This window comes from Somniosus microcephalus, chromosome 2 (genome assembly GCF_052327205.1).
Source record: "Somniosus microcephalus isolate GS21.2 chromosome 2, FLI_Smic_1.0, whole genome shotgun sequence".
NCBI lineage: Eukaryota > Metazoa > Chordata > Chondrichthyes > Squaliformes > Somniosidae > Somniosus > Somniosus microcephalus.
In genome coordinates this window covers 103,808,628-103,832,704 of record NC_140988.1, presented here as the reverse complement: position 1 = coordinate 103,832,704, position 24,077 = coordinate 103,808,628, and the positions used below count along the sequence as shown (strand labels likewise).

General features: G+C 49.8%; 1 protein-coding gene across 1 annotated transcript in view; it reads right to left on the bottom strand.

The window, feature by feature from the left end:
- Positions 1–23,198, bottom strand: part of fhdc1 (FH2 domain containing 1) — a 90,450-nt gene extending 67,252 nt beyond the window's left edge. The window contains exons 1-2 of the mRNA XM_086011927.1: positions 22,548–23,198; positions 1,636–1,697 (exon numbers count right to left, since the gene is read on the bottom strand). Of these exons, the coding sequence (XP_085868053.1) occupies positions 1,636–1,697; positions 22,548–22,970 (485 nt within the window). The 5' untranslated portion in view covers positions 22,971–23,198. The remainder of the gene's footprint in view (positions 1–1,635; positions 1,698–22,547) is intronic.
- Between the last annotated feature and the right edge of the window lie 879 nt (positions 23,199–24,077).

The following is a 24,077-nucleotide window of genomic DNA, read 5'->3' as shown; positions in this document are numbered from 1 at the left end:
TGTTTTTTTGTTTCCCTACCAATGCAGGCTTTTGTTAAATCTTTAAAAAGCATGGGACCAATTTTTATTTTGTGCAAACATTACGCGGGCACCAATAGCCCGTTGTCCTTACCGAGAGGCCTGAGCTATTTTGAGGGCCGAGCCTCATTTCCAATTGATCAGCGTTCAAAGGCAACTCATAAATTGGAGAGGACTGAAGTATTAGGTTGTTGGGGGTGGGGGGATGTTTGGAGTATTTCTTCATCTATGATGAAATACTCCAAACAACCAAAAAACAACAACTTGTATTTATATAGCGCCTTTAACGTAGTAAAATGTCCCAAGGCACATCACAGGAGCGTTATCAAACAAAATCTGACACCGAGCCACATAAGGAGATATCAGCTGACCAAAAGCTTGAACAAAGAGATAGATTTTAATGACCATCTTAAAAAAGGAGGAAGAGGTAGAGACACAGAGAGTTTTAAGGAGGAAATTCCAGAGCTTAGGGCCTAGACAGCTGAAGGCACAGCCACCAATGGTGGGGCGAAGGAAATCGGGGATGCACAAGAGGCCAGAACTGGAGGAACATAGCATTCTTGGAGGGTTATAGGGCTGGAGGAAGTTACAGATATAGGGAGGGGTGAGGCCACGGAGGGATTTGAACATATAGATGAGAATTTTAAAGTTGAGCCATTGCTGTACCGGGAGCAAATGTAGGTCAGGGAGTACAGGGGTAATGGGTGAACGAGACGTGGTGCGACTTAGAATATGGGCAATCAACAACATCAAAGACCAATAATCACACAGAAGCATAATTCAAAGGCTCTTCCAATTTGTTGCTTGTCAATATGGGAGAAATGGATGAAGTGATCTATGTAGAAGAGAGACCTCCTAGATATAGATGTATATGATGGACTAGGCATTGCCAGTATAATCCTGAAGGAGACCACAGAACAGAAAGTGATAACTGCAGTTATCTTCAGAGCTACAGGCAGTACAGCCTCTTTCGGGAAGGTAATTGCAGGTGGTCACTCAGCTTATGATACAAGATGTTAGTGAGCACATCTCTACTGAGACTGAATTGGCATAGACATTACTTGGGTCTTTGGACCCTCTGAATAGGATAATCTATCCTGTCACTGCTGCTGTAAAATGTGAGTGACTAAGGGGAACATCTCACTCCTTTTAGACACTTTTGAACTCTTAAAACTTGAGAAAGGTAGAGCATTAGATAGTGATTTTTAAACCTAGTTCAATCAGCAATAAATATTGCACTGGAGCATGAGGTTTTAAACTTCAACAATATTCTTCTAATTTTGTCAGATCATCCCCAAAACCTGGTTTGAGGTGATTTAGTAAATATGCAATATTGCATTAACATTTGTGGGAAATACAAAGCAGATGTGAGTACTGCTATGAGCTGCCTTACCAGTATTAAAATAAAAAGCTGTGCTATGAATGTACTCATTTTTCCATGTAGGACAATTTTCACAAAGATTATTAAGAAATACGATTCATTTCCACCGCCCCACCCCCTCACCTCCTGAAATTTAAGCAAAATATTTAGGCTGTTATGCACTAGCAACAGATTAGCAAGGTTCCAAGCTATGCCAGAGTTTATTATACAGAGTTGTTCTGAAAAGAGTATCTTACCTTTTGAATTGTTTCAGAAATATTCCAATGTTCATGCTTCTTTTTGCATCTAAAATATTGATCTAGAAATAGAAATAATACAAAGATGATAGAGTAACATAATTCAGAAAAAAACATTAAAAAGCTGCTTCTAACACTTTTGCATACCAGAGCTGTATTTCATAAATGTTTAGATGAAGGCCTAGGTTCAATGATACAATCTAAAATATCTTGGGCCCAAGCATTTGAATCAGATTGTGTGTCCTGGTTATAACTTATGAATTAGTGGCATCAACTAAAGCCTATGTACTGATAATACTCTGTAAAATCATGCCTAAAATGTATGACTTAGTTTTGATGACACATAACTGCAAGTACAGCAGTGTGTGCAGTTGAAAGAACATCTTACATTTTTCTTCAAAGATTTATTGGTTTCTTGCTTATATGCATTAAAATATTTTCAATATTTGCCAGAATTTACTATTTTCAGTTTATTGTCCCAGTTTGCTCTATTTTTCTTACAGAATACTTGAATCTATACTTTCTTAGCAGTGGTAAAATCAGGTGTGGATAAAGACAAACCTTGACTGACTTTCAAATGATAGCTGAGTCATCTCTGCTGCAATACAGGTGAGAGCAGTGCTGTTTATAGGGCATTTCTCAGTCTGTGGGTTGTTTGCTTCACTTCTGTATCTTACTCACTGCACAAAGTAACTTCACTTAAAACAAAATACTTTGCTGCATAAACTTGTCAACTATAAACAGCTATGAAGTATATAATTATTCTACATGTTTTGGGGGGAAAATTTGTCAGAAAATATTTGCCTTTGGTTTAACAATCTATTTGGTGTGGTTATTTATAAATTGGTGAGATGACAAAGATTATAATTTAGATTAATAAGGCCTGTTTGAAAATAATTATTTTTCTCTTCAGGAGAGAGGTGTAGTTTTTTATTAATTCCTGGGATGTAGGCGTTGCTGGCAAGGCCGGCATTTATTGCTCATCCCTAATTGCCCTCGAGAAGGTGGTGGTGAGCTGCCTTCTTGAATCGCTGCAGTCCACGTGGTGAAGGTACTCCCTCAGTGCTGTTAGGAAGGGAGTTCCAGGATTTTGACCCAGTGACGATGAAGGAACGTCGATATATTTCCAAGTCTTGGGGGGAACTTGCTGGTGATGTGTTACCAGGCGCCTGCTGCCCTTGTCCTTCTAGGTGGTAGAGGTCACGGGTTTGGGAGGCGCTGCCGACTGTATGTCTACTTCTAAGTGCCTTCATTGTTTGTGATGATGTCATTGCAACAGGAGCTGCTTTCCAGCTCTTTCTCAATGCAAGTTTGACAGGTGAGATATGCTGTATTTTTGGATTAGCAGGTATCGTATTATAGGAATCGCTAAATTCCTATCTGAAGTACTGAGGTCGAGTCAGTCTGATAATTAAACGATGTTTAATGCAAACTGGTGGAAGTAACAATTGAAACGCAAGAGAACTAATCAACAGGTGTTTGCTCAAGGCTGGCTCCACGAGGACTGAGATCGAAAACTTCTCCGCCTGACGTCATCACGTTTCCCGCCATTGGGAACATCACGTGACCTGTGTGATGACGTCATCGCGTTTGGTCTACATCTTACAGAGACCGCGCTATTTACATACAGCAAACAAATACAGGTACCGATTCACTCTGTTAAAGGCAATTATGTACATCCATACAAGAGTCAATTGGTGGCTATGCCACATGCGCCCCCCCAGAATTGTCCTTAACAACGAAAGTCAATCGAAGAGGAGGTCGGACAAGCCTGTTCGAACGACTCCTATATTCTCGGAGAGGAAATTGCTGGGCAGTTGATGAGCTGGCAGGTGGAACGATCCGGTCGGGCATGGTAGCAGCAGGCGGTCGACCACGACGCGGTGGCTGTGCAGTTTCGACTGGCTGTTCGAGGTCCAGGTGCGCGGGCTTGAGGCGGTCAATTGAAATGTGGTCGGGTTTGCCACCGATGTCGACCAAAAAACTCTTGGCACCTGCCTGCAATACTCAGAAAGGGCCCGTATAAGGAGGCTTGAGTGGACTGCGATGGGCATCATGACGAATAAAAACGAACTTGGCCTGCATTAACTCCGTTCGAATGTGGGAGGCAGGAAAACCATGATGTGACGTCGGAATTGGCTTGAAAAACTGGGCTGCTTCCCGGTGGGCCTCTAGTTGGTTGGCTGCGGACCACGGCTTCGTTGGTGACGGCAGGAACTCGCCTGGCACCGGGAGTGGCTGGCCATACACCAGTTCCACGGCAGATGACTGCAGGTCTTCTTTTGGCACCGTATGCAAACCAAGCATAACCCAAGGCAGCCTATCTACCCATGCGGCGCCCTGGAGGCTGGCTCTTAACGACGCCTTCAACGACCGATGAAAGCGCTCACATAACCCGTTTGCCTGCGGATGGTAGGCCGTGGTGCGATGGAGCTTGGTGCCCAAACCTAAAGCAACAGCGTTCCAAAGTTCGGACGGGAACTGTGGACCGCGGTCGGACGAAATATCTGTCGGGACACCGAAACGTGCAACCCATGAGGAAATAAAAGCCCTGGCGACGTCCGCGGAGGTAGTAGACGTCAGAGGAACCGCCTCTGGCCATCTTGTGGCGCGGTCGACCATGGTCAGGAGGTGTGTGAAACAGTGCAACGGCGGGAGTGGCCCAACGAGGTCGACGTTGACGTGGTCAAAATGGCGTTCCGGTACTTCGAAAGTGGCCAAGGGGGCTTTGATATGGCGTTGCTCTTTGGCTCTTTGGCAAACGACGCAGGTGTTAGCCCAGTTGCGGACATCCTTGCGCATCCCTCTCCAGACGAATTTGGATGCCAGTAACTTTTGAGACGCCTTCACGCCAGGATGTGAAAGTCCGTGTATGGCGTCAAAGACTTTCCGATGCCAGGAAAACGGAACGATCGGGCGGGGATCCCCCAAGGAGACGTCGCAGAGCAAGGAGGAGCCCGCCGAGTGGAAATGCACATCCGTTGGCTGGAGGCAAGAGGAGTTGGTACAGAATGCCTGAGTTTCCGGGTCGGCTGCTTGGTCGCCAGCCATGTGTGAATAATCTATTCCCAGCTGGACGGCTTGGACAGTCGCACGCGAGAGGCAATCAGCTACCACGTTGTCCTTGCCAGCCACGTGCTGGATGTCGGTGGTGAACTCTGAAATAAAGGTGAGTTGTCGCTGCTGTCGAGCTGACCACGGTTCGGCAGTCTTGGCCATAGCAAATGTCAGCGGTTTGTGATCCACAAACGCGGTGAAGTGGCGCCCTTCCAATAGAAAATGAAAATGGCGGATGGCCAGAAACAGCGCCAACAGCTCCCTGTCGAACGTGCTGTACTTGCGCTCATTGCGTCATAGTTGGCGACTAAAAAATGCTAGTGATTGCCACGTGCCGTTGACCCACTGCTCTTGCATGGCTCCTATGGCGTAGTCAGAAGCGTCGGTCGTAAGAGCGATGGTAGCTCCAGGCAGCGGGTATGCCAACATCGTCGCATTTGCGAGGGCGGCCTTTGTGTCCCCGAAGGCGCAATCCATCTCAGGCGTCCAAACCACGGGTTCCTTTCCCGGCTTTCCTCTGAGGGCCTCGTAGAGTGGTTGCATAAGTTGTGTGGCCCTGGGAATAAAACGATGGTAAAAATTTACCATACCCAGGAACTCCTGGAGGGCCTTGACGGACTGCGGCCGCGGAAATGCTGCAATGGCCTCCACCTTTGACTGAAGTGGCATTGCCCCCTCCGAAGTGATGCGGTGGCCCAAGAAGTCCAGCTGCTGTAGCCCGAACTGACATTTGGCCAGGTTGATTATCAGGCCATGTTGATGGAGGCGGTGAAAGAGGACGCGCAGATGACTGATGTGTTCCTCTTTAGTGGCGCTGGTGATCAGGATATCATCGAGATAAACAAATAAAAACTTGAGATCCCGCAGCACCGAATCCATTAGGCGCTGAAACGCCTGTGCCGCATTTTTGAGCCCGAATGGCATTCGGAGGAACTCAAAGAGGCCGAAGGGGGTAATGACAGCCGTCTTTGGATATCCTGGGGGTGTACAGGCACTTGATGGTACCCACGGACGAGGTCGACCTTGGAAAAGATCGAGTTTCCCGCCAAATGTGCGGAGAAATCCTGAATGTGCGGTATGGGGTACCGATCGGGAGTCGTGACTTCATTAAGGCGTCGGTAGTCGCCGCAGGGCCGCCATCCGCTGCCGGGTTTGGGGACGATATGGAGAGGCGAGGACCAGGGACTATTCGACCGGTGAATAACCCCCAACCGCTCCATTGCTGCGCACTCCGCCTTTGCGGCCGCAAGTTTGCTGGCTTCCAGTCGGCGAGCCCGTGCGTAAACTGGGGAGCCGGTCGTTGTAATGGGGTGCTCCACACCATGCTTGCCGGTCGTTGCAGAGAAGGTGGGCCTGGTTAGCTCCGGGAATTCCCCAAGAAGGCGGGTGAATTCGTTGGGCGCTGGCAAGGCGCAGGAGACCGTGTGCGACGCGACCGAACCTCGAAAGCACGGGATGGAGTTGTACGTGGCGGTGTTGATCAGTCGACGATTTTTTAAATCTACCAACAAGCTGTTGGCGCATAAAAAATCAGCGCCGAGGATCGCTTGCGAGATTTTGGCGGTGATAAACTCCCATTGGAAATGTTGGCTGCCGAAACACACCTGGGCCCGCCGTTTCCCAAATGTATGAATGGCACCGCCGTTGGCGGCTTGGAGGGGAAGACCGCGCCTCCCCAGTCAGGATGTCGAGGACTGATGCGGGAAGGATTCTGCACTGCGCCCGTGTCGCATAAAAACCGCCAGCCCGAGATGGAATCGGTGATATAGAGTAGCTTCCCGGAATCGCCAATCGCCATCGCAGCCGTGGGGCATACTGCAGGTTTGGTCTTCCTTTCGCGCAGTTGTTGCTGGTGTTTTTTTGTTGCTTTGGGCGTGAAACCGCAGGGAGGACGGCAGCATCTGGCCTTCGCGCCGAAACGGGCATGGTAATACAGGTAGACTATCCTTTATCCGAAAACCTCGGGACCAGCCGAGTTTCGGATAAAGGAGAATTTCGGATTTCGGAAGGTGGGTCGGCGGGGGGTCGTGCGCACGACTTACGCTGACGCTCAGCGTAAGTCAGTCGGGGTCGGCGGGGGTCGGGGCCGGCGGGGTACGCGGGGGGGGGTCGGCGGTTGTCGGGGCTGGCGGGGTCCGCGGGGGGGTCGGCGGTTGTCGGGGCTGGCGGGGTCGGCGCCGGCGGGTCCGCGGGGGGGTCGGCGGCTGGCGGGGTCGGCGGTTGTCGGGGCTGGCGGGGGGGGTCGGCGGTTGTCGGGGCTGGCGGGGTCGGCGGTTGTCGGGGCCGGCGGGTCCGCGGGGGGGGGGGTCGGCGGTTGTCGGGGCTGGAGGGGTCCGCGGGGGGGTCGGCGGTTGTCGGGGCTGGCGGGGTCGGCGGGTCCGCGGGGGGGGGTGTCGGCGGTTGTCGGGGCTGGCGGGGTCCGCGGCGGTTGTCAGGGCTGGCGGGGTCGGCGGTTGTTGGGGCCGGCGGGTCCGCGGGGGGGGTCGGCGGCTGGCGGGGTCGGCGGTTGTCGGGGCTGGCGGGGTCCGCGGGGGGGTCGGCGGTTGTCGGGGCTGGCGGGGTCGGCGGTTGTCGGGGCCGGCGGGTCCGCGGGGGGGGGGGTCAGCGGTTGTCGGGGCTGGCGGGGTCCGCGGGGGGGTCGGCGGTTGTCGGGGCTGGCGGGGTCGGCGGTTGTCGGGGCCGGCGGGTCCGCGGGGGGGGTCGGCGGCTGGCGGGGGTCGGCGGTTGTCGGGGCTGGCGGGGTCCGCGGGGGGGTCGGCGGTTGTCGGGGCTGGCGGGGTCGGGGCCGGCGGGGGGTCGTACGCATGACTTACGCTGAACGAAAAAACCTTCGGTTTTTAGAGGGTTTCGGTTTTCGGAAGTCCGGATAAAGGGTAGTCTACCTGTAACACCAGCCGGATGGTGGAGGCGTTGGGGCGGGGTGTTTTAGGGAGGGATGCCTCGAGGCGGCACAGTATTGCTGCATGACCGCGTAAATTGTATCAGCTTCGGCAGCAAGCACCACACAATCCGCAGCTTCCGACCTTGCGAGGGCTGCCTGCACCTGCTCGGGCAATTGGCTCAGGAACAACTCCCGAAAGAGGAAACATTGCGGTTCGGAGCCAAGGAGTGTGAGCATCCAGCTCATTAACTCCGAAGGCTTGGAGTCGCCTAACCCGGGCAGCGTGAGTAACCGTCGTGCGCGCTCTGCCTTCGTGAGGCCGAAAACCTGAATTAGCCGCGCCTTAAGGGTATCGTACTTGCTTTCGGCCGGGGGGTTTTCCAGCAGGCTGACGATCCTCGAAGCCGTGGAGCTGTCGAGTGCAGAGACCACGTAGAGGTAACGGGTCTGATCCGCCACGATGTTCCGAAGCTCAAACTGAGCCTCCGCTTGCACAAACCAGGAGGCCGCCTGTTGTTCCCAAAACTGAGGGAGCTTCAAAACCACTGCGTTCGCTTCCATCATGCCACTGCGTCTCGCTTCCTCCGCGAAGATCGTCCGCGAAGATTCGGGGTCACCACTATAGGAATCGCTAAATTCCTATCTGAAGTACTGAGGTCGAGTCAGTCTGATAATTAAACGATGTTTAATGCAAACTGGTGGAAGTAACAATTGAAACGCAAGAGAACTAATCAACAGGTGTTTGCTCAAGGCTGGCTCCACGAGGACTGAGATCGAAAACTTCTCCACCTGATGTCATGACGTCATCACGTTTCCCGCCGTTGGGAACGTCACATGACCTGCGTGATGACGTCATCGCGTTTGGTCTACTTCTTACAGAGACCGCGCTATTTACATACAGCAAACAAATACAGGTACCGATTCACTCTGTTAAAGGCAATTATGTACATCCATATAAGAGTCAATTGGTGGCTATGCCACAGTATCATCTTTTACAATTCTAATTGGTCTGTTGTATATCGTGGTAAAATAGCTTTGGTAAAGTACCACGTTTCAGATGAGCTCTGTGTTTTGGTAAAAGCAGCCACTGAGAACATATATTTTATTCTTAGCACCCAAGAACAGAAATATTTGAGCAAGCCACCACGTAAACAATGCTCTAAATTAAATGGATTCATCATTTCAGCTATTAATAATTAAAGGTTGTTACGCAAGTCAATTCCTGTCATAGTCCTCTTGTCCCTGCTTTTATCACTAGGGTAAAGCAGTTTACTTTAAATTGATTAACACCTCCACTAAAAATGACAAGAAATGTCCTGAACAGATTAAGCATTTGGCATTATTATCAGCAACAGTAATTTCTAAGCTATTTTGTTTTTGCTGGATTGAGAAACATTGTATTATTTTGTGCAACAATCTAGATAAAGTCATTGAGGTATCAGATATTTTACAAATAACAATTCTTGATCAGAATTTACTTCAAATTACATCTTGTAGGATTGATTTGTATAAAAGAGCACAAACGACATCACAACTTTAGGTGGCCAAGCAAGAGAAAAGATTTTGGAATTACACATTAGATCCCTTATCCAAAGACGCGGAACAGGCTCGAGAGGCGAAATGACCTACTCCTGTTCCTATGTTCCTATATCAGAAATGCAAATTCAATAGAATGCATTAAAATACCAGACCTGAAATTGTGCGGGGTTTCTCCATATCTCCCATAGTAACTCCAAAGGAAGACCAGTTGAATCACCAGAAAAACAGCGAGCAGCTATTTCCACTGGTTCTTTGGGGATTCTGCCGATCTCCTGCTGGAGTTATGGCAGGAGACTGGTAGAATTGAGAATATCACAATGCACTATGGGTAACAAACTGTTAAGATGGCAGCTGTGAACACCCATTCTTCTTTTCTATTTCCCCCCATTTTTGATCAGATCCACATTTATTCTCCCAGCTCTACTTTTGGCCCAGTTAATCCCTTTCCCTGGCATTGTTATTCCTTGTGCAAACTACAGCTTGGCAGCTTCTCTCTCATCTGTATTCTGAGCCCTTGCTGTCTCTTTTCTGACTCAAACTTGTTTGCTCCTGTTCCTCCAACCCTGCAGCTATAGCAAGTTACAGAACACAAGTAACCGGATATTGGGACAAGACTGCAAATTTTGGAATAGAGTTGTGCCTGTTTAAAGCTAGCCAACGCAGCAGATCATTACTGAGAAATGCAGCTAATGCAAGAGTGAGAAAATAATTTTACAATGTTCATGCAAGTGCATTGATCAACCCATTCAATAGTTTATACAGTACTGCTTGCAACCTGAGCCTCATTCCAGAGCTCACATTTCATACATGGTTGAAACAAATAGGGCTGAATTTTGCCGGCGCTCAGAGGGCAGGTTTAGAGGCAGCTCTGCTGTCAAAATCGAAATGATTGACAGCGGGTTGGGAACCTGCTCCGAACCCGCCTCCATGTAAGTTTCCTAAGTGTCAGGTCTGTGATTTCAGAACAACCCGACGCCAAGCAGCAGGGGAGGCATTTAAGATAGTTAACTGCTTGTTAAGTGCTTGTTAACCACTATTTTGCCAGCCTATTTCTATTTTACCACATTTTTAACGGGGTTCACGCCGTTCGGAGATCATGTCAGGTAATTAGGTCGGGTTCTCTATGGGGTCGATTTTCCTGAAGCTGTCGGGAAGAAGGCGGGACTACAACTTTCGGGTTTTAGACCCGCCTACTTCGACATCCGGCCAATCCGCGCGATTTTCCCTTGATTGACCTTGTTGAGCCCGCCCAGCGGGCTCAGCAGGCCAATTAAGGGCCACCTGGCAACAGGTGACATCACAGACTGCAATTTCATCTGTCAAGAGTTCTTGACAGATGAAATATCAGTGTTTCACAGCTGTTTGAAGCTGTGAAACACTGACAGTCTGAGTTCTGACATGAGTCCTTCTCCACAGACTCAGTTAGAACTCACACCGGCACTCAAAGCTGAAGGCTGTCACTTTTCACAGATCGCAGCCGTTCAGCTTTAAGTGCCGGCTGAGTGATGGGCTCCCGACGGCTACAGGAAGAAAGGCTGTTAAGGTAAGTACAGGTAAGTAAAAGTTCTTTACACACTTTAGACACAGCAAACATATTTACCTTCGCACTCATGCACCCATCACTCACCTGAGCACCGACATCGCGACCCCTCCAACTCCTTCAACCCGACGGCCCGCCTGCTCTAACCTGGCGTGGTTTGGAGCCATCGGGAATCCCACACGAAACCCCTCAAAATAGGGATTAGGCTAAAAACTGCCTGTTAACTACCTGTTAACAGGCAGTTAATTGGCACTAATCCCTTCCCACCTGGTTTCGGCGGGTCCCAGTGCGGGGCGGGGACCCGCCGCGTCTGAAAGTTGCGTGGAGCGGGGTTTTGGGCGGGATGGTGTTGGGACCCCCGAATTCGGGATTTTCCTCCCCCACACGCCTGAAACCCCGCCTGATGGCTCCACGAAAATCGACCCCATGTCTCCCCATTGCTGTGAATAGGTGACAGCTGCAAAAGTGGTATGAAAGCTACCATTTCACAGCTGGTCAGTTTCCAATGTCAGAAGCTTGAGCCTTCAGGACTTGGAAGACACTTTTGAGCTTTATGCAGTTTGGAAGTGTTTGGAGTAAACTCTCTATCCACTGTCACCTCCTTGGAGCAAGCTCCCTCACCACTGACAGATCGCTTTTGTTATCTCAACTTCAGCTGCCATCTATTCCAGCAACATCGGTGCCCTTCAAAAAATCTCACCTTGGTCCTCTGAATCCCTCCATGATCAGCCCCAACACCAGCATCACCAGGCACACTAACATCACCAACAACAATACCAACCTTCTCCGCAATCACCTGATGCTACACAGAACACAGGGCATCAGCACCTGACAACATTGCTGCCCGGGAGACCAGTGATGGCATCACCATGGCCAGATTTAATTCACTTGACATGATGTGGCAAGTTAACACCACCTCACACCAGCACCATAAAGCATTCCTACAATGACCAAGCCATTCCTTTCACACGCATCACCATTGCAGGGGATACCGTTATGTCTCACCATTCACTGCAACTCACTAAAACTTCCAAAGGTGAACACAAATCTATCCAATAAGGCAGAGTGTTGAGAATAAAGATTTCAATGTTTGACAACACATTAACAGAAAATTTACATGAACATTGCATAAAACACCCAAGTGTCTACCCTTGTGTGTTGTCAGTTGGTATGATTGCACTAGGATGAGGGTAAGTGAGAGGGGTGGCTAGTGAGATGGGGAAGTGATGATGTAGATAGAGAGAGAGGGATGGGTGGAGGTGCAAGGTAAGTTGGTGAAAGTGAGGATGTGCAGGAGTAGGGTAGGGAAGGCAGAGTGATGGGGATGTGATGAGAGGCACAGCAGGATGAGGTTGAGTGTGGCTTTCCAGTAACAGTTAGTGATCTACTGAGATCATCGGCACCTGGCTACCGACCATAGAGCACATATACCAGAAACGCTGTCTACGGAGGTCACGGTCCATCATCAAAGACCCTACCCACCCCAGACACAGTCTGTTCGCCCTCCTGCCATCTGGGAGACGCTACAGATGCATTCGCACCCGTACGACCAGATTTAGGAACAGCTTCTTTCCCAGGGCTGTCATCCTACTGAACTCCACAAATAAACTCTAAAGCCTGCACATCTGCCAATGCACTTTATTATGGTTATGTTTATGTTAATACTAGCTGGGGGAGCCCGGCTTTGCCAGGGCTGTTTTGGGCCGGGCGGTTTAAATCGAGTGCGAGGCTTTGGGGCCTCTCTGTGTCCCTCTATGAATCTGCTGCCGGGCAACATTTTAAATCGAGTCCCAGGCTTTTGGGCCCTGTCTGTGTCCCTCTCTCAATCTGCTGCCGGGCAACATTTCTACCTTTTAATACCTTGAAAGATGAAAGTGAAAGTACTTATAAAACGTTTTTGGTAAATGTTATGTTATTTTTAAAAGAGATACTAACTTTTTCAAAGCTGGATAAGGAGAGTAGTTGGAGCTGGAAGCAGTGAAACAATGGCTGGCGCATCCCGGAGATGAAAACGATTAGTCCCGCCCACACACCGATTGGCCAACCATCAGGGGACTGTACTGTAGGATTGGTCAATCGTGACGGCACAGGATTGGTCGAGCCTTGACGTCAGTCAATCAATGCTAAGTAGCAGATAATGAGTTTAATTTTGAAGGTTTTTTGCATAAGGCGTGAACAATTTTCGTCCGACCGAAAAGTAAATACACTTACGACCGTCCCGGAAGCGTAAGCTTTCTTTGGAGGTAACGCGCGCGTAGGTACGCTCTATAACTTTCGAGCGCATAGCCGGACAGACGCACACGTGAGGACAGACAGACAGATAGACAGAAGTATCCGTTTATATATATAGATAGACTAGCTGGAGTGCCCGGCGGTGCCGAGGCTTTTTCGAGGGCATGTTGTTGTTGGAAGAGAGAGAGAGAGCGACTGGGGGGAAGAGAGAGAGCGACTGGGGGGGAAGAGAGAGAGCGACTGGGGGGGAAGAGAGAGAGCGACTGGGGGGGAAGAGAGAGAGCGACTGGGGGGGAAGAGAGAGAGCGACTGGGGGGGGGAAGAGAGAGAGCGACTGGGGGGGAAGAGAGAGAGCGACTGGGGGGGAAGAGAGAGAGCGACTGGGGGGGAAGAGAGAGAGCAACTGGGGGGGAAGAGAGAGAGCGACTGGGGGGGAAGAGAGAGAGCGACAGGGGGGAAGGTGGCCCGATGGACCCCTGCGAAGGAAGAAGGTAAGCTCTCCCTCCCTGTCCCACCCCCTCACTCTTTCCCTCCCTGTCCCACCCCTTCACTCTTTCCCTCCCTCACCCTCTCTTCCTCCCTGTCCCACCCCCTCACTCTTTCCCTCCCTCACCCTCTCTCTCTCCCTCCCCGTCTCTTCCTGCTTTACTCTCTCTCCCTCCCTCCCCTCCCCCCTCTCCCTCCCCCCACCCTCTCTCGCTCCCCTCCCCCCACCCTCTCTCGCTCCCCTCCCCCCACCCTCTCTCTCCCCTCCCCCCACCCTCTCTCCCCTCCCCCCACCCTCTCTCCCCTCCCTCTCTCTCCCCTCCCCCCACCCTCTCTCTCCCCTCCCCCCACCCTCTCTCTCTCCCCTCCCCCACCCTCTCTCTCCCCTCCCCTCACCCTCTCTCTCTCCCTTCCCCCCACCCTCTCTCTCTCTCCCTTCCCCCCACCCTCTCTCTCCCCGCCCCCCCACCCCCCTCCCCTCCCCCCACCCTCTCTCCCTCCCCTCCCCCACCCTCTCTCCCTCCCCTCCCCCACCCTCTCTCCCTCCCCTTCCCCCACCCTCTCTCTCCCCTCCCCCCACCCTCTCCCCTCCCCCCACCCTCTCTCCCCTCCCCCACCCTCTCTCTCTCCCCCCTCCCCCACCCTCTCTCTCCCCTCCCCACCCTCTCTCTCTCTCTCTCCCCTCCCCCACCCTCTCTCTCTCTCCCCTCCCCCACCCTCTCTCTCCCCCCTCCCCCACCCTCTCTCTCTCCCCCCTCCCCCACCCTCTCTCTCTCTCCCCCCTCCCCCACCCTCTCTCTCTCTCCCCTCCCCCCACCCTCCTCTCTCTCCCTCCCCTTCCCCCACCCTCTCTCTCTCTCCCCCCTCCCCCACCCTCTCTCTCTCTCCCCTCCCCCCACCCTCTCTCTCTCCCTCCCCTTCCCCCACCCTCTCTCTCTCTCCCTCCCCTTCCCCACCCTCTCCCTGCCCTCCCCCCACCCTCTCTCCCTCCCTCCCTCCCCTCCCCCCACACTCTCTCTCCCTCCCCTCTCTCTCCCTCCCCTCCCCCACTCTCTCTCTCCCCTCCTCTCCCCCTCCTCCTCCCTCTCACCACCTCCCTACCCTCTCCTCCTCCCTCTCACCACCTCCCTACCCCCTCCTCCTCCCTCTCACCACCTCCCTACCCCCTTCCCCCCCTCCTCCCCACTCTCTCTCCCCCTCCTCCCCCCTCTCTCTCCCCCTCCTCCCCCCTCTCTCTCCCCCTCCTCCCCACTCTCTCTCCCCCCTCTCCCTCTCCCCTGCCCGAGCCCTCATCCCCCGCTCCAATCCCTCTTTCCACCCCGGGGCCCAGGCCTCGGCACCTGGATGAACGCGTTCCCTCGGCCGTCACCCTGATGCCGTTGGCCGAGGCGAACACCCGCAAAGCCATGGCCCAGCCGAGTCCAGCGCCCCGGTCAGCTCGAGGTCCGCAGCCGCTGTTCGGCCGCAGGCCACAAAGCACCCGAGCCCAGCGCCGGCGATGGCTGCACGGAGCTCCATGCCGCCCCACGCACTGACATGGCCCCGCCCTCCCGAGCTGGCTTGAAGAGCGCCGATTGCAGCTGTGAGAGACAGCCGGCGGGCCCGGTTGCCGGGGTAACCCTTCCCGCTCTCCAAGCCCGCCCGCCCGAGCCGAGCGGGGAACAGAGAGAGACGCCGCGTCTCAGCTGCTCCTGTTGCGCGCGCATCCTTTACTAAGGTAGCGGCGCTCGGCTGAGGCCCACCCCTCCAGCCTTCACTAAGATGGCGGCGATCGGGGGCCGCTTGTTGACTGGGGCCGGGAGGTGCCTAGCTCGGGCGTGGGTGCGGAGGAGAGGCCGAGGCTTCGAGGCCTACCTGGAAAAACGGGGAAAGGTAGGAAAATTAATGAGATTAGATAAAAGATTTAGAAAGTAATTAACTTTTTTTAAAAACAATATGTGTTTTAAAAGCAACGTTTTTTTGAAAGACGCAGAAAGCGGGAAAAAGAAAGGAAAAGTTTGGAATCAAGATGGCGGCGACTCACCTCGGTTCAGAACGATAAGGCCCGCCCACACGCACCGATTGGTCGACCGTCAGGTCACCAAAGCGTAGGATTGGTCAATCGTCCCGTCACTCGACCGTAGGAGGGCCCGGCCGCACGCGCCAGCAACCCGGCGTACGATTGGTCGACCTCGACGTCACTCTATCGCTAATGAGCGGATAATGAGATGCTAATGAGCGGAATGTTGAACGTTTTTCGGATACCGCGGGCGCGATTTTCGTCCGGCCGAAACGTAAATACGCTTACGACCGTTTCGGAACGGTAAGCTTTCTTTCGACGTAACGCACGCGTAGGTACGCCCTATAACTTTCGAGCGCATAGCCGGACAGACGCACACATGAGGACAGATAGACAGACAGATAGACAGACAGAAGTATCCGTTTATATATATAACTAGCTGGGGGAGCCCGGCTTTGCCAGGGCTGTTTTGGGGCGGGCGGTTTAAATCGAGTGCCAGGCTTTGGCGCCTTGTCTGTGTCCCTTTGTGAATCTGCTGCCGGGCAAGATTTCTACCTTTTTAATACCTTGAAAGATGAAAGTGAAAGTACTTATAAAACGTTTTTGGTAAATCTTATGTTATTTTTAAAAGAGAAACTAACTTTTTCAAAGCTGGATAAGGAGAGTAGTTTGAGCTGCAAGCAGTGAAAGAATGGCTGGCAGATCCCTGAGATGAAAACGATTAGCCCCGCCCACACACACACTTAATACCTTGAAAGATGAAAGTGAAAGTACTTATAAAACGTTTTTGGTAAATCTTATGTTATTTTTAAAAGAGATACTAACTTTCAAAGTAGTTTGAGCTGGAAGCTGAAGTCATGGCACTGAAACAATGGCTGCCACATCCCCGAGATGAAAACGATTAGTCCCGCCCACACACACACACACCGATTGGCCAACCATCAGGGGACCGTACTGTAGGATTGGTCAATTGTGACGGCACAGGATTGGTCGAACCTTGACGTCAGTCAATCAATGCTAGCAGATAATGAGTTTAATTTTGAAGGTTTTTTGCATAAGGCGCGAACAATTTTCGTCTGACCGAAAAGTAAATATGCTTACCAGCGTCCCGGAAGCGTAAGCTTTCTTCGGAGGTAACGCGCGCGTAGGTACGCCGTATAACTTTCGAGCGCATAGCCGGACAGACGCACACCCGAGGACAGACAGACAGAAGGACAGACAGAAGGACAGACAGATCGACCGCTTTATATATATAGATAGAAGATAGATAGATACTACAAGCCAAATGTATGTTGAATGTTTAAATGTCTTAATCCAAATGTACACTCTCGGGAGCCGCAAGCCTACATTTCGTTGTACTGCACTTGTGCACTAACAATGACAATAAAAGTTGATTTGATTTGATTTTTGATTTGATTTGAAAGGCTTGTGCCACTGCAGCCTGGTCCTCCTGACGACATCCATGCTTGTGCCCTCCTGTGCAATGTGCAACCAGGCTGCGTTGATCTCCTGGGGAGGTCTCTTCCGCCCTTAGAAGGGATGAGAACCTCCCTGCGTACTGTGACTCCCTCCATAAGCATATGGAGGGAGTCATGGGCGAGCCTGGGTGCAGCCGTGCACCTTTGTGCAGTGCTTGTCAGTGTCTGCAGCATCTCAATGCTGCAGAACACTGATAGTACAACTGTCAAAATAAATGCGGCCATGGTGCGTTTAAGGAAACCGGCTGATGAAGCGTCATCAAATGGCATCATCGGACCTGCTTCCTTTTAATTGGCCGGGAAGCCCGCAGGGTGGGCTTAACAAGCCCTATTAACGGAAAATCCTTATCACAGAGCAGCTGCAGCCGGGAGCGGGACCGAAACCCGCCAACCACCTCTCCCACCGCGATTCCGCCTCCGCTGGCGAAATCACGGCCAAAGTGTATTAGAAAGCTTAATGTTCTTTCCAGAGTTAAAAAGCAATAAACTTATTATGGAAAATTGGCTGAAAAGATTTGGTTGCTGGTCTTTGTTCTGTTTTGTAATTATTTTTCTACCCTTCTTTAAGCTCCCCACACCAGTTCCTGATTGAAAGGGGGGGGAGGGGTAACAGGGGACTTCCTTTTCAGCCTCTGCCACTTTACAACTGTCACTAGGAAGTGAATGAGAGGAGTTCAAACTTGCTCGCACTCCAATTTTCATTTATTCTTTCCCTTTCAGGCTCCTGTTTATGAAAATCAGGAATTCAAAAGTGTAACAAGCGATAATTTAACACTTAAGTCATACCATTACACGCCAGAGTGCAATAGCACACCTGCATTTAACTATATGTAGAGAAAAAAATCATACTTTATTTACCTGACTACCCACTTGGTCTATTTTTAGTATTTTTTTACCTATAAATTTTCAGAGTCTGTTCCCATGTAGAGTCTTGCTAAGTGGGCGCGTGGATTAGTGAGCAGCTCCTGTCTCCATTTAGCTGCCGGGTTTCCTAAGCTCTGGGAAACGCAGCCCGCTGCCGTGAAATTTAAATCAGGCCCCCAACTGCAATGTGGAAACCTGATTTAAATATTATAATGAAGTGTCTCACCTCTCCAAGATGGGACACAGACACGCCATGCAACCCGATGCCGTAAAAATGGCGGCAGGCGCGTATGCGACGGGTTGGGGTCGCATTCTTCGATTTAAAAAAAATCTTCAACTGCCCCCCGACCCTCTCCCATCCGTTGTGGGGGGAGAGGTTAATATTGACCCCCTAGATGTCAATCAGGTGCTATGTTGTGATTGGATTCCACTGAAAAATTGGACTCTAACAGAAGTCCTTTTGTCCATTAAGTCCTTTTGTCCATTGGGAACCAGTTGATGTAGTATATTTGGATTTCCAAAAGGCATTTAATAAGGTGCCACATAAAAGGTTGTTTCGCAAGATAAGGGCTCATGGGGTTGGGGTAATATATTAGCATGGATGGATAGAGGATTGATTAAGGGACAGAAAACAGAGTAGGGATAAACGTGGCATTTTCAGTTTGGCAGGCTGTAACTAGTGGGGTGCTGCAAGGATCAGTGCTTGAGTCTCAGCTATTTACAATCTATATTAATGACTTAGATGAAGGGGCCAAGTGTAATGTATCCAAGTTTGCTGATGATACAAAGCTAGGTGGGAAAGTAAGCTGTGAGGAGGAACAAAGAGTCTGCAAAGGGATATAGACAGGTTAAGTGAGTGGGCAACCAGGTGGAAGATGGAGCATAATGTGGGGAAATGTGAGGTTAGGCAGGAAAAATTGAAAAACAGAATATTTTTTAAATGATGAGAAACGACTCTAACTTTGTCCAGCTCTGACAAAAGGTCATCGACCTGAAACGGTAACTCTGTTTCTCTCTCCACAGATGCTGCCTGACCTGCAGAGTATTTCCGGCATTTTCTGTTTTTATTTCACATTTCCAGCATCCGCAGTATTTTGCTTTTGTATTAAATGTTGATGTTCAAGAGATTGAGGTGTCTTCGTACAGGAAACACAGAGAATTAGCCTGCAGGTACAGCAAGCAATTGGGAAAGCAAATGGCATGTTGGCCTTTATTGCAAGGGGGTTGGAGTATAAGAGTAAGGAAGTCTTGCTACAATTGTACAGGGCTTTGGTGAGACCACACCTGGAGTACTGTGCACAGTTTTGGTCTCCTTATCTGAGGAAGGACACACTTGCCTTGGAGGCGGTGCAACAAAGGTTCACTAGATTGATTCCTGAGATGAGAGGGTTGCCCTATGAGAAACGATTGAGTAGATTGGGCCTATACTCTCTGGAGTTTAGCAGAATGAGAGGTGATCTCATTGAAACATATAAGTTTCTGAGGGGGATTGACAGGGTAGAGGCTGAGAGGTTGTTTCCCCTGGCTGGAGAGTCTAGAACTAGGGGGCATAGTCTTAGGATAAGGGGTCGGCCATTTAGACTGAGATGAGGAAGAATTTCTTCACTCTGAGGGTTGTGAATCTATGGAATTTTCTACCCCAAAGGGCTGTGGATGCTGAATTGTTGAGTAATTCAAGGCTGAGATAGATAGATTTTTGGACTCTAGGGGAATCAAAGGATATGGGGATCGAGCGGGAAAGTGGAGTTGAGGTCGAAGATCAGCCATGATCTTATTGAATGGCGGAGCAGGCTCGAGGGGCCAAATGGCCTACTCCTGCTCCTAATTCTTATGTTCTTATTTACCATGATTGTATAACATCTGCTACTACCCTCCGTTCCATGCCATGCTCTTATCAATCTTCCTTGTCCCATACTCTGTGCTCTGGCTAATGCTCCTCTCTCTGCCCCCGCCCTGGGAACTCCATTGGTGGAGTATCCTGCACCTCCCATTAGGATCCTATTGAAGCACCAGTACCCTTCTGCATCATGCACTATGCTTATTTATGCAGACTGGACCCCCACTTGCCACAGCCTACCACCCACTATGGCCTGCCTCCTCCAGAGTTAACCTCAACAGACAGACACTCAGCTTGAGTAATTTGTTTGTTTGAAGTATAATTTAACTGCATTAAGCAGCAGTATGACTGGCATAGTGGATAAATATAAGGCACATTGGGGGAAAAATTCAGTATCGCCCCGTTTGGGGCGCCATTATCGGCCGTGCGCAAAGTTTAGCGCCTGGCGCTAATTATCGCCTCCGACAGCAAACTTGGCTTTTATCGCCCCTGGAGGTGACTGGAGCGCTAAATCAGGCGCTTCACATCTGTCTTAAGGCGCTAACGCTGAGGAGCGAGGCGCTACCTCACAGCGCTGGTGAAGCTCATGTGATGTCAGTCAGCAATGGAACACAGACACACTGGCACTGGCAAATTCTTAAAGGGGAGTTCTGATGAATGGTCATCGACCTGAAATGTTAACTGTTTCTCTCTTCACAGATGCTGCTTGACCTGCTGAGTTTCTCCAGCATTTTCTGTTTTTATCTTAAAGGGGAGGGTTGATCTTGCTCTCCATCCACATCCTGCTCATTGCAGCCTTGAATCTCAGCTCAGAGTGCAGCCCCCACAGTCTCTTCTAAATAGATACAAGGAAGGGCAAATCAAAATGAACCTGCAAAGTGTTGCTCAGTATTCAAAACTCCTTCACACAGCGTTGAATCTCTCCAGAAGTCTCTCTCTCTCTCTCTCTCTCTCTCAGAATGCATGGTGCACAAATGTCACCGACAAAAAAAGGCAGGGAGCGGTCACCTTTTAAATAGCGCTCCCCCAGTCCCTTTCTAACAGCATAACGCGCCCCTCAACCTGTCGTTGCTAGCGGCAGGCGGTAAGGCAGGGGGCGCCACTCAATATCCGGTCCGGGACGCTAACGGGACGTTGCGCGCTCGACTGACATCACGATCTGCCGGCGCAGGAGATCGTGGCTGTAGTGTTTAGCGCCGCCGCAAAATGTCTAGTTAACTTCGCGAGTGGCGCAAACATTGCCGCGCCCGAGCGCTAGTTGCTTTGTGCCCCAATTGGTGCCCTCTTAAGGCGCTAATGGGAGGTGCAAACAACTGAATTTTTCCCCCTTTGTGTTGAGAGAATCGCTCTCTGCCACGATCAATAGCACTCTCTGGTATAAAGTTGGGAACCTCTGTAGAATCTGGTGCAACAGAACGTACATTTTCCTTGACCGACAAACCGCCATTCAAATTCCACGAACGTGGCACCATACAGGCTTTTATCAGGAGCAGCATCAGGGAAAAAGTAAAGAAACAGTGGCACACGGAGGCTGGGGACCTCCATTTGGGCATCACTTTCCTGGGACTGCTACTTAAATATAAACACGCCGATAGATAAAATATAACATCTAGTGGCGTGGTAACTGAATCAGCCCAGTTCATTCAGATACACTTCTGAATGGTTGGTTTAAGAACAACATTGGCAGGGGCTTGACAGCAGCCCATCTGGTCTGCACGGTGGCATAGTGGTTAGCACTGTTGCCTCACAGCGCCAGAAACCCGGGTTCGAATCCGGCCTCGGGTGACTGTCTGTGTGGAGTTTGCACATTCTCCCCGTGTTTGCGTGGGTTTCCTCCGGGTGCTCCGGTTTCCTCCCACAGTCCAAAGATGTGCGGGTTAGGTTGATTGGCTATGATAAATTGACCCTTAGTGTTAGGGGGATTAAATACGTGGGGTTACGGGGATAGGGTGGGATATGTGTTGGCGTAGGGGTTACGGGGATCGGGTGGGATATGTGTCGGTGCAGGCTCGATGGGCCGAAATGGCCTCTATCTGCACTGTGGCGTTTCTGTGATTCTGTGATTCTGTGGTCACCCAGATAATGGTGTGGTCGGAACTAAAAGGGAGTAAATATATTTAAAATGAGTAACCAAAAATGCTGGCAATTACACAGCAGGTCTGACAGCAGCTGAAACCAAAAAAAAAGACATGTTAATATTCTAATGAATGGTCTCCTTCCAAAATGTTAAATCTGTCTTTTCAGAGGCTGATGGTTCTGCTGAATATTTCCAATATTTTCTGTTTTCATTTCACATTTTTATAATAATACTAGTAATTGCAGCTTTTTTTTTAAAAAAAGCTCCACATTTCAAATTGGGAGAGAGTTACTATGGTTTGTAAGTATTTGAACATTGGTCATTTTTAAACCCTCCAGTTTGCCATGCACCACTTGATTTTTGGTAACTTCTTCACACAAGTATAATTTTCTTAAATATACACAAGACTACTAAAGAAAAGAAAACTTGCATTTATATAGCACTTTTTATAATCTCAGGTTGTCCCAAAGCACTTTACAGCCAGTGAGGTACATTGATGTATAGTCACTGTTGTAATGTAGGGAGCCAGTTTGCGCAGAGCAAGGTCCCACAAGCAGCAATGTGATAATGACCAGATAATCTGTTTTAGTGATATTGGTTGAGGGATAAATATTGACCAGGCTCCCCTGCACTTCTTCGAAATAGTGCCTTGGGATTTGTTACCTCCACCTGGGGCCTGGGTTTAATGTCTCATCCAAAAGACGGCTCCTCTGACAGTGCAGCACTCCCTCAGCACTGCACTGAAGTGTCGGGCTAGATTATGCACTCAAGCCACTGGAGTGGGACTTTGAACCCGCAACCTTCTGACTCAGAGGCGAGAACGCTACCACTGAGCCAAGGCTGACACCTAATACATTTCGGAAATAACCAATATCTTGCGATAAAATAGAAAACACACATAAAAGTGAAATTCCGATTTTACCTCTTTGCTGCTGCTTTTAAATAGGGATCTTGAATTCTTGTTTGTCGTACCAAATTTAGATTTGACTTCATCTTGCTGTCCAAACAGTTCCTCAATAGTACTGGTGTCGATCCTGTAAGAGTGTTCTCTTGCACTAATTGTCCAAATATTAGTTTTTCCACGGATATGCTCTTCAGGGATGGTTTTCCAGAAGAAACTGCGAATCCGCTTTTGATGATGAGCATGGGAACCTGGTGGAGGAGGGGGTGGAGGAGGAGGCGGGAGCCCTGGTGGAGGTGGAGGTGGCGGCGGTGGCCCAGGAGGAGGTCCTGGAAGTGGAGGAGGTGGTGGTGGTGGTGGTGGTCCGGGTACTAAACCAATGACTGATGGAGAACTTGCATTCTCTTTGTCATTTACAAATGACAGGCAACTCATCACTTGCATTGTAATCCCAAGAAAAAAAAAGTAACTTGGCTTTTTTCCTCCCTTGTAAGGTCTTTAATGGCTGGGCTAAATCATAGTCATTGTTCCAACATCTGCTGATAAGCTCTTCTCAAGTCATAGGATTTTCTGGACACGGTCCATTGAAGAGTAAAATGTCCCAGAAGACTCATTCTTCATCATGGTTGGTCTACCAAAGCACCAGAACCTGTTTATAGATCAAAAAATAAAACAAGAGATCTATTCATATTAAATGAATGGAATAATCAATCAGACACACGTATCTCATGCAAAGACTCCCTCATTAACCCCTTGCAATACCCACTAAAGAGACATGTTTTGGGGAATAAATATTGGCCAGGACTCCCATGCACTACATTTACCAAACATTTATTGCTTGAAGTTATGTTGAAATTTCAATATGCAATATACTTAATTCATTCCTGACAGGTCTCTCCTGAATCAACAATGAAAATAACACTCAAGAGAATACCAACATCAAAATGGTGGTCCCAAATTGTGGGAAATTATATTTTCCCTTTCCAGATTTTCTCTTATTCCTCCCATGGAGGTGGCGACTCATGGTGAGGTACAGTCTCATAGATGCTAGAAGCACCTTAACACCTCACCTTGTAGCCATTCTCTATGCAGGAACCTGAACGGAGATTGTAAATAGGTCATTCGCTTTGGGGTCATTCTAACTGAATGCAATCCTGTGTGTCTGCCTATCTCACACAGGCACTTCAAGCAGATTTAATTTAAATGTATTTAGAAGCAGGAACACTAGCCAATTTACCGATCCATTGCCAAGGGACACTAATACTAACTGCAACACTGTTTCCCCTACTCCTACTCAAGTTGAAATCTGCTAACTCAGCACAGATCAGGGATCATATCTGGCACTTTCCCGTTATGTCCAGCTCAGTATCCCACCACCTAGTACAACTACCTTGTGACCCATTAGAGCGCTTCTTTTTTCTATTAAAATTATTTATTTTTATAACCAAGGAAATCATTGTGGACTTCAGGAAGTCTAAAGGCGGAAGTCACACCCCCATCCACATCCATGGGGCTGTGGTGGAAAGGGTGGGCAGCTTTAAGTTCCTCGGA